This window comes from Lipotes vexillifer, unplaced genomic scaffold (genome assembly GCF_000442215.2).
Source record: "Lipotes vexillifer unplaced genomic scaffold, Lipotes_vexillifer_v1.1 scaffold238, whole genome shotgun sequence".
NCBI lineage: Eukaryota > Metazoa > Chordata > Mammalia > Artiodactyla > Lipotidae > Lipotes > Lipotes vexillifer.
The window spans coordinates 1182872-1193416 of NW_006785665.1; the positions used below are offsets into that span (position 1 = coordinate 1182872).

At 59.8% G+C, this 10545-nt stretch overlaps 2 protein-coding genes across 4 annotated transcripts in view; one reads left to right on the forward strand and one right to left on the reverse strand.

Moving 5' to 3' along the window:
• The window catches only part of NTRK1 (neurotrophic receptor tyrosine kinase 1), a 36885-nt gene that overhangs the window by 12041 nt on the left and 14299 nt on the right, over positions 1–10545 (reverse strand). The window contains exons 1-6 of one of the 3 annotated variants that reach the window (XM_007457870.1): positions 7732–8056; positions 4472–4546; positions 4125–4196; positions 2188–2256; positions 476–621; positions 88–230 (exon numbers count right to left, since the gene is read on the reverse strand). In XM_007457870.1, the coding sequence (XP_007457932.1) occupies positions 88–230; positions 476–621; positions 2188–2256; positions 4125–4196; positions 4472–4546; positions 7732–7943 (717 nt within the window). In that variant the 5' untranslated portion in view covers positions 7944–8056. Of the gene's footprint in view, positions 1–87; positions 231–475; positions 622–2187; positions 2257–4124; positions 4197–4471; positions 4547–7731; positions 8057–10545 lie in introns of those variants that run through there. The other 2 variants (XM_007457869.1, XM_007457871.1) reach the window with 2 other exon arrangements.
• The window catches only part of INSRR (insulin receptor related receptor), a 15792-nt gene continuing 15462 nt past the window's right edge, over positions 10216–10545 (forward strand). Inside the window, exon 1 of the mRNA XM_007457868.1 lies at positions 10216–10300. Within this exon, the coding sequence (XP_007457930.1) occupies positions 10216–10300 (85 nt within the window). The remainder of the gene's footprint in view (positions 10301–10545) is intronic.

Genomic DNA, 10545 nt, shown 5'->3' on the forward strand with positions numbered 1-10545 from the left:
TCTTTCCCTGTCTTTGTCTCCTGTGCTCTGTGCAGGCCTCGAATCAGGAGGGGGGCATGGGGGCACGGGCGGTGGAGGGCTTCTCACCATCACCGTGGCTGACTCCTCCAGCTCCGTGAAGATCCAGCCAGCCTGCTCCAGGCCCTGCCCCTCCACCTGGCACTGCAGCAACACGTCGTCGCCCACGTCCACGGAGGCATTGGGCATCTGGACCTTCAGCGTGGGCACACCTGGTGGCCCAGGATGCCCGAGGGGCGTTAGAGCTGGGAGCTGCCTCCGAGCCCCGCCCAAGGGCAGGGCTCCTTCTCCCACCCTCCTCAGAGACACTGCCCCTGCCCCCCAGCCTTCAGTTTCCCCGAGCTCTTGCCAATGCCCGTTTCCCAGTCCCTCTTCAGGGCTCACCCCCTGAGCCCTGCCCAGTGCCCTCGCCCCAAGCATGGTGCTCTTTCCCAGCCCCTCACACCATAGCACGTACCGCAGCTGCTGTTGGACATGAGGGCAAGGGGCCCCTGCCCGGGACACTGCAGCTTCTGTTCCCTCACTCCGCCCAGCCCCTCCTCCTCCCAGCGCTGCAGCCAGAGCAGGGCACAGGTACAGTGCAGGGGGTTCCCCGACAGGACTCTGGTGGATGTGGGGGACACCAAGAGAGTCAGGGGAAGGGCAGATGTGAAGGAAGCACTACAGCAAGAGGGAGTGCAGTTAGACAGCAGGGTGGACTGTCTAGAGGTGAAGGAGTGGGGACACGGGAGAAGTTCCTCTCATGGACCCCCCCCCCCCCCCCCCCCCTAACCCCCCCCCCTTCCTGCTTAAGCTCCCTGGGTCCTGCCTTTCTGGTGCTGAGGCTGAAGGAGGATGTCACATGTGGGATCCTGCTTAAGGATTCATTGTTCAGTTTGGGGGCAGATCTAAATCCATGTGCTAATGAGCTTGGTTGCAGCAGGCTTCTGCTATCCTCTTTTAATCTGGCGTATCTGTCTGAGTTCCTTTCCACAGTTAATGATCTATAATGGTTTTGCTTTTAGTTTTGCCTCTTGGGTCAAAACAGATAAATAGCCCTCACAGATATTTTAAAAACGTGAGTGGAAAGCTCCTTGGTCTCCCCCTCCTTTTTTTCCTTTTGGGTGAACTTATAGCCTGATCAGTCCAGTGATATTTCCCTTCTGTCTCGTCTTTTCTCCCAGAGATGGGCAGCAGTGAACCCGTTCCCATTGCAGAAAGTGACAAGAGGAAGAAGAAGAAGCGGAAGGCCCGGGCCACTGACTCCTTGCCAGGGAAGTTTGAAGGTTGGTCACTCTCTTTGATCTCTTAGAGCTGGGTTGGTGGCTTCCCAGGCATGGGAGGAGTGTCCTGGTAGCCCAGGGGTAAAGGTCATAGGATGCATCATCTTAGAGCCAGCTTCATGGTTCTCCGTGTGATAGGCGTGAAAGATAAGGGTGAGAGAGTTTACGGAAAGGGGTGATAGAGAGTGCAGGGACGGGAAAAGCTCTTGGGTGGTGCACAAGCCTCCTCTGAATGATCTGAGCATTTCATCAGGGAACAGAAAGAGATGCCCCCCTAGGCCCCCCCCCCCCCCCCGCACAAGGCACTGGTGAAAGAAATAGAATGCCGAAAGTCAAAGATAGCCAGCTGTGGGCTACGTGGAATTCCCTCACCTGGGCTCCCCAGGGTGACAAGCCAGGTGAGGGCTCCAAGTAGGGTGACAAGGAGAGAAGGGCACAGCCTTCCGGGGTGACCCAGAGGCCTTAGGCGCCCACCAAACAAACATGGACCACTGCCGTCCCACCCATCCCATGAACACTGTGGGCGGATGTGCCCGTGTGCACAGGCCCCGAGAACCATGCCAGCCCCCAGCCCCCCAAGCACACATGCAATCAGTTGTCCAGGCCAGCTCTCCACCCCCCCACCCCAAATGTGCCCAGGGCAATCACCACCTCAATGGGTGGGCCTGCAGCTTCTGCTTCGATGAGGGGGTTCACAAGCATGCATATGGACAGCCAAACACATGGGCCCCAGAGAGAACACCCCACCCCTCAAAGTTCCACACAGACACAGCGACACACAGCTTCACACAGAGGTTCAAGTGCCTGAGGGCACACGCGCGTGCGTGCGCTCACACACACACACACACACACACACACACACACACACACACTTGCTGCTTTTGCCCCTGGAAGTCCCCACACTCACAGTTCCTGTAGGGAGAGGCCCTGGATGGTTTTCCAGGAGAGAGACTCCAGAGCATTGAAGGACAGATCCCTGCGGGAGTTGAGACAGAGCAGACAGACCCTGTGAGCCAGCGACCTCGCTCTGACCCAGTGTGAGGGAGGGGAGGAGCCAGGAGGAGGCTGACATCTGGCTCCCCCGACCCCAGCCCTGGCAACTACAACTAGCCCGAGAGTCACTGGAGAGGGGGGACCGGTTGGGCTCTCTGAGTCCCGCTCTTCTCCCTAGGACAACAAGGGTTAACCGCACTGAACCCCCTCCCCAGACCCCAGGGAGGCGGGGTGGTCTGAGGGAACAGCCTACCCCTCCCCAAGCCTTGGCCCCAGCTGGCAAAGTGCTGAGGCCCCAGCTGGGGGCAGGGGCTCCATCTGTGCTGCCTGCCCACAGAGCCCAGGACGGGGCCAGAGGAGGAGGGGGATCACGGGGCCTCCACACTCCCTTGCCGCCTGCCGGGCGCAGTGGTGAGGATCTCAGAGTCCTTCCCCGGCTTCCCTCCCCACTCCTCCTTCCTTCCCCTCCTCAGGGACTAAGGAAAGTTGGCTGCAGGGGACCCCAGGCCCCCAGCCCCCTAGCTGTAGAGATAGAGAAAGGGAGTTGGGTGAGAGGCCAGCTCCAGGACTCTGCACCCTGCACCAGGCTGCCACTACGGGGACCCTCTGCCTCTGAGGGGCCTGCCCTGACCCCTCCCCTTGCCTAGCTGTCTTTCAGTTTGTGGAGGATGAGATGGAGAGTAGCCACCACTGGGGGATCACAAAGACTAACCCGCTGTAGCGCCAGACAGAGCTGAGTGTGCCTCTGTCCTGCCACTTCCGGCTGCGTGACCTCAGCCCAGAAACTGAACACGTCTGATTCTCAGAATTCTCATCTATAAAATGGAGATGACACTACCTTTCTCACCAGGTTGATTGTAAAGATTCACTGACCTAAGTATCATGAGGTGTCACTGAGTATGCAATTTTTTTTTTTTTTTTTTTTTTTTTTTTTTTGCGGTACGCAGGCCTCTCACAGTTGTGGCCTCTCCCGTTGCGGAGCACAGGCTCCGGAAGCACAGGCTCAGCGGCCATGGATCATGGGCCCAGCCGCTCCATGGCATGTGGGATCTTCCCAGACCGGGGCACGAACCCGTGTCCCCTGCATCGGCAGGCGGATTCTCAACCACTGCGCCACCAGGGAAGCCCAAGTACACATTTTTAACTGAAGCCCTAGTACACAGTCAGTGAGGGTAACATCACCTCATTTCGTCTGTCATTGTTGCTAAATCACAGACACACAGAGAGTTTAGAGTACCCAGCACAACTCTGAATGGCAGGCTCCCACCACACTTCCCATCTCTCCACCTGCCAGTGGTGAGAGGAGGAGCTGAACTCCTACCCTCAGAGGGGCTGCCAGGGACTCCAAGGGTCTCTCCTTTGGAGGTGTCTCCTGCCCACCCCTGCCCCTCCCCCTCCTCTATGGAAGGGGTGGCTGTGACTCCCAGGGGAGTACACTGAATGGCAGATCTGATCCCCCAGCTCCCAGGCTATCCCAGGGGCCAGGGAGCAGGTGGGAGATAGAGTCCCGGCCAGAACCCGGGGCCCTGTTCCCGATCCTTGCTCCCTTTGGACTGGTGTGTATCTGAGCCCTGGGAAGAAAACCGAGGCAGGCACCTATGAGAAGTGTCCCTGTAGCATGAAGCATGGAAGTGAGACAGCAAGAAGGACCTTCTAGCTGGCAGGGGTGGGAGCTGAGGGCACCGCCATCCCTGAAGTGGATGAGAAGACGGCCCCAGGAGAACGGGCGGAACAACTTCCCTGACCAGGCTGGGGCCTTCCTCAGAACAGTTCCCTGGGGAGGGCCAAGCCCATTAGCCGCCCAAGCCTAGGTGTCTTCTCACCCCCCTCTGCCCAGCCCTGGCCACTCACAGGCGACGGAGACGAGGAGTGAAATGGAAGGCATCTGGCGCCACGAAACGGAGACCACTCTTCACGATGGTGCTGGGGAGGGTGCAGCAGGATCAACACCGAGGGTCGTAGCCCCCCTGGGTCACACTCTCTGCCCATGCCAGCCCTCCGGTCCCCCGTGCTGAGCCCTGGATCCCTCCCCACCCTCCTCAAAGCTTTCTCAGCCACCCTGGACCCCTGAGACCACTGAGCTCACTGAGCGGCCAGCCCCTCCGTCCTGAGCCTCTCAGGTCCTCCCACACCCCTCCCAGGCCCCTTGAGCCCTCCCTGACCCTCTGGTCCCCCAGGCCCTGTGTGGAGCCCCTCACAGGTTTCTCAGCTCCCCCAGGCCCCTCAGGTCACTGAGCTTCAGCTGCCACAGATGCGGCTGGTTCTCGATGTAGCTGTGGGGAGAGGGGATGGGAGTCACAGGGGCCCAGGCCCACACTCGAGTTCCCACACCCACCCACCTCCCTCCCTCCCAATCACATGCGCGTGTGCACACATGCACCCAGTCACACAAAAACCTGTTTACACGCGTACACATGCACAGGCATGACCACACACATGCATCCTCATATGCATGGAGACCCACCACCTCACACAGCCACACCGTCCCATGCATGCATCCTCACACCACCACACATGCACACTCTCACACACTCAAGCATGCACACACACAGATGTGTAAACATATGCACAGAGACACATCTCCTCACACGCGTCCACACATGCATGCATGAACCCACAGGTGTGCCCATGTGCATGCTCACGCTCTCCCACGGGGACAAACATAGCTGCATAACTCTCATGCACACACACACACGCACACACACACGTGAGAATGTGTGGGCATACTCACACTCATAAACACACACAAGTCCATTTGCAGCTTGGCGTTCTGCTTTTAAACACAGAGCTCTCCTGCACACGCTCAACAATAGGGGGTCATGCTGAAACGCTTGCTTCCACAAAGGGCCTATGCTCATCCCTGCCACTGCCCCACCCAACACAAAGGAAGCCCTGTGGCCATGTAAATATGCACTCCCAAACACACCGCTCAGGGGCCACCGTCTGGGCTCACCCATACTGCTGTGCACGCGCACAGGGGCAGACACACACACACACACACACACACACACACACACCACCCTCTCCCCCTCAAAGCTGGTCCCTCCCCACACTCAAGAAGCAACCCCTCCATCGCCCCCCCCCATCTTTCAGCAAAGCGAGTGACAGGCATAGAGGCTGTCAGTCAGAGACCCCTTGAGCCCCTCCCTGCCCCTGGAGGGACCCAGGGAAGAGGAGAGGGGCAATGAGAGGAGGGAGTCAGAGTTGGGGACAGTGGAGAGGCACCGAGTGGCTGTGTTTCACAGTGAGAGGGCAATGGGAAGGCTGAGGGTGGGGAGCAGGGTGCAGAAAAACAAAGAGATAACGAAACAGGGACACCTAGGAGGAAGGACTGACAGGAGGAGACAGGCAGCGAGACAGAGACAGAGACAGACAAGGAGAGAGACAGATAAGAAAATGGAGAGAGAGGGACAGATAGATAAGCACAGAGAGCCAGAGAAAGCAAGATGGGAAGAAGAGAAAGAAAGAAGTAAAAGCAGGCATGCAGGGCTGGGGGATTTCTGACACCTCAGGCCCTGTCCAGCTTCTGGATCTGGCACGCCAGGGAGTTCCTGAGAAGTCAGCTGCCCTGCAGCGGCACGTCAGGCCTGCCCCCCAACACACACAGGGGCCCCTGACTCACTGCCTGTTCTCAGAACTCTCCCCCTCTACCCTGTACTTTCCTCAATTGTGAGAACAAGGACCAGCCTGAATGACCCCTCCCCGCCAGCCCTTCCCAGACTTGGCCCCTGCAGGACAGCCAGGCATCAGGTCCTCAGTCCCCTGAGGTCTAGGGAGTAAAACTCCAGTGACTCTGAGAGAGAGTAGGTCCCTGTCCTGCCAACCCCCCACCAGCCCCTGCCCAAAGGACCTAGAGCTATAGGGACCCCGGGAGGGGGGTGAGAACATAGTGTGGCTGGGTGTGTGCAAACTGTCAGGCAGTGTGCTCAAAGCTGCCTCATTCGTTTGGATTCATAATCAATCTGTCTATTCGAGTCCATTATCTCCTCGTTAGCTCTGCGGGTGAGGGAGGAGGAGGGGACCTTGCAGGCGGAGGCAGGGGTTAGACTGCCCCCCCCACCCAGAGGGACAGCTCAGCTCACCACCCTGCATGCCTCCCACCCCCCCAGCCCCAACCTGTCCACACTTCCACCCCCTCCCCCAGCTGTACCTACTAGGGGCTTGGAAGGGAATCGGGAAAAGAGAGGGCTGATGGGGAACATTCAGGAGCCTGGGCCCTGCTTTGAAGGCCCAGAGTGATGAATGGACGGGACTGGGGGTGGCAGTCTGGACCTCAGGCCCCCTCCCATCATGCAGAAACCTAGGGCCAGACCAAGACAAGGCCATCTTGCCTCCTCATCTCCCTAGGGCCATTAAGGAGAGAGATCAAGTACCTTCCTGTTAATTACCACAAGATACCCAAGTAACTCAGTGCCAATTATCGCGGGCTGCTCAAGTCACTTCCAGACATCGATGGCCCCTGCCTCAGATACCTTCCAGCCTGTCATACATGAGGCCAGGGCTCCTTGCCCATTCGCTAACCCCAGCCCACAGGAGGAGAATATTCTAGCAGTTCCTTTCTTCTTCTAGAAGTCTTGCTGGCCCCACCAGCCACATAGAATACTCAAGTATTTTCCAGCCACCACCATGCGATGCTTGAGTACCTCTAGGCCAGTAAGTACAGAATACTCCCATAGGTTTCACTGCTAAAAAGTACTTGAGTATTTTGTAACCAATTACTGCAGGATGTCAGAGTACTGCAAATGCTGGAGATTCCTCTTAGTTTCCGGTCCCGAAGGGAGGAGAGACTCTCAGCAAGGCCCCTGACTCCCTGCCCAAAGTAGGGAGACAAGGGTGGTGAGGGAGATGGGGTGGGGAGAGGGAAGCCAGGTGGGGCTCTCATTTCCCACGTCCAAATCAAGAGGTGGTGTGGACAAGAGATGGTGGAAGTGGGAAGAAGAGAGCTCAACCACCAAGCTATGGCTCCTCAGCGCCTCCCACCTATTCCAGTTCAATTCCCAATTCCAGAGAGAATTGGTGTTGCCTGGTCATGACAAGGAAGGGGGAGGGGGCTGATTTCTCCCTGGAAAAGGAAAATGGTGAGGATGCCAAACTGGTGGTGGTGGGGGGGGATGTCTCTGCAGATAACCACCCCCTGCATAGGGCAGAGGGTGGACTCCTGGCTGAGCTCCAGAAAGCGGTTTCTAGAAGGCTGGGCTCTCTCAGGTCTGGTCCACAGAGAGCCCCCTTTCCTCTCCTCGAAGCTGGCACCGCAGCTGCCCTGAGCCCAACTTCCAGGCAGTAACTGCGGAGGCTGCCAGGGCAGCGGAGGAAAGCCGAGGCACAGCCGCGGGCTGCCCAGTATCAGCCTCCCGCCGCACCCGCCCCTCCTGATCCAGCAAGCAAGCGGCAAGCCCGTGCCCACGGGGCACTGCTATGCCCGCCTGTCCCTGCGCCTCCTCGCCCGTCAGACACTCACAGCTCCGTCAGGTTCTCGGCGCCTGGCAGGTGGCGGAGGCTATCCAGGGCCCCAGGCCGGGTGCAGCGCAGGCCCGAAGGGCCGTGGGGGCAGCAGACATCGGGGCAGGGTGCAGCGCCCGCAGATGCCAGCATCAGCCAGGCCAGCAGGCTGCCCGGCCCCGTAGCCCGGAGGTGCCCGCTGAGTTGCCCGCGCCGTCCGCCTAGCAGCATCGCGGCGGCGGCCGCCTCGCCCCGGCCAGGCAGCCGTCTGTGCGCTTCCAGCAGCGGCTGCCTGCTTCCCGCGACATGTGCGCTGGGCAGTGTTAAAGACCCAGCCGCCAGGAAAGGGCGGAGCCAGCGGCCCCCGCCCGGCCTCGCTCCGCCCCCTCTGACTCCAACCCCTCCCCCTCCTATTCTAAGTCCCCAACTCTGCCCCGACCCTGGCAGCCTACTCCCCCAAGATCCCCCCAGCTCCAGGAGACGCGGAAGGGCAGCCGCAGACTCCTCGGAGGTGTCTGCTGGATGTAGGGGAACTGGGAAGTTAATACATTATTTCTCCCAGCCTAAAGAAGCTGCATTTAGCGGGGAGGGGAGACGACTGAGCTTTGGGAAAGCTTGCCGTCCAGGTCATCCTAGCCAGCCCCCGGCCTCAGATCTCACTCCGCACGGGGCGCGTGCCTGAGGGACTGTGCATGTCACTTGGGATAAATTAGGTGAAACACTCTCTAAAGCCTAGAAAGAAATGGGAAGGGATCCCCAAATGACCAAATGTAGGACCTGGGGAAGGAAAACAGAAGAGAAGGAAAGGGAAGGTGTCGCCCCCAAACAGCAGGAGAATGGAGACCCGGGAGCCGAGATGCCGATTTCCAGGAGAGGCCACAGGGTGGCGCTGGAAGCCCGCGCGCAAAGGTGTGAGCCCCGCCGAGGTTGGGTGGGTGGGGGCGCAGTCTGCAGCCCCCACTGCGTGGCGCCTGGTGACCCAGCGTCAGCCACTGACCCGGGCCAGCCGGCACTGGCCCCCAGGCTGGGCAGGGCCAAGCTGGGCTGGGCTGGTATCGATCGCCGTTCTGACAAGAGCATCGATTTCTGCGCGGAGAAATTAATAGCTCTCTTAGCTCCTCGGACGCGGGAGCCGCCCGCGGGCGGAGCTGGGGACACGTCGGTCCAAGGAGGCCGCGAATCCGGAAAGCCCCGGGTCCGCAGCAGCAGTCAGAGGGCAGGTCCCAGCCCCTTCACCCCGCGGGCCTCAAGCCGGGGAAAGGGGAAGGAAGAGGGGCTCTGGAGGAGGGACTTTTGGAGAAGGGTAGGGCAGACAAGGGCCCAAGGAACCCGCAAAGGAAGCCCTCCGAGGGGAGAGTTTTCTCCACCAGGGCCCCAGCACAGACTGTCCCCCAATTTCCCGAGACAGAGACAGACCGACCGACCAAGTAGCCTGAATTCAGGAAGGTGACCAGACAGAAGCGGGGCCCCACGGGGTCATTGCCCTCTCCATGAGGATTTTGGTTGGAACCAAGGGACTTAACTAGGACAGAGCCTTGCGCCCGAAAGCAGAAGTGACAGGCTCCTAAGGAGGCTGCCAGGGGCTCAAAGAGGCGAAGGACTTGACTATTCCGGAGACAGGTTGCATTCCCGCCGGGTTTCAAGCTCACCGGGTCGCTGCTGCCAGCAGTTACCCCGCAGGTGTCAAGGCAGCAGGTGGCCGAACTTAGAACCACCCCTCCCCGAGGGGCCCGGTGGCTCGCCGCCGCTCGGCCGGCAGTGCAGCCCCAACTGGGAGAAGTCCGCAGGGGCGAGGGAGGGGGGACCCACCTCAGCCGCAGCGGGGCTGGGGGGAGCTCTGTTCTTGGCCCACCATCCCCCTGTATTTTGGCCTTATTTCCCCAACAGACCTGTCCACCCCTGAGTTGTCAGGCTAAATATTTTGGCTTGGCGGGAGGGGCGGAGAGAACCTAGAGGTCCCGGCAAACCAGCCGTTCGGTCTGGGGCGGGAAGGCGGGAGCTGGGCGCGGCCCCTGCGTGCCACCCAGGGAGATACCGCGGCAGCGCGGCCAGCTGGCGCTGGGGAGACGAGCGCGCCCGGAGGGATCCGGGGAGACTGTCCCCGGCGAGTCCCGCGCTCCCCGGGACACCCCCCGGGCTTCTGCTCCGCCCTCGGGGTTGACCGGCCTCTTGCGCTGCCTTTTGCTCTGCACCCTGTGGGACTTTCTTTCCCTGGAAGCCTCTCTGAGTCTCTTCCCGTTGCTGTCTGCATCTCTGTCCTCATCTCTCTGTCTCTGTTTTCACGCTGAGTCTCTGGCTCCAGCGGCCTGTCACTGTCTGTGTCTCTCATGACTTTTTTCTGTCTCCTGCCATCTCTGTGTGGGATTCTTTGTCGCTCTGCCCCTTCCCTTCCCCTTCCCTCTGAAGCTCGCATCTCTGTGTCCCTTAGGGCCTGTCAGGCCCTTCTGCTCCCCGGAGCCATCTGGAGAAGAGCCAGGACTGGGCACAAGGCAGGACTAAGACCATGGCAGTGCCCAGTCTGTGGCCATGGGTGGCCTGCCTGCTTGTGATCCTCCTCTCCTTGGGATTTAGCCTGGACACTCGCGAGGGTGAGTCCCCAGCACTGTCTCCTGGAGCCCCATCTCCCTTCCAGCAGACTGGGAGGCCAAACACTGAGCTTCCAGCCAGAACACATCTACTTACTTACTTCGACATGAAGACTGGGGTTAGGTCTCAGAAGGACTTCCCACCAGGAAGAGCATTTAGTTTCCCAGAGGTGGGCGTTTTCCTCTCAGTTCCCTGGGAAATGAGAAGGACCCTGAAACAGGGATGAATAGATGTCCTCCATTCCTGC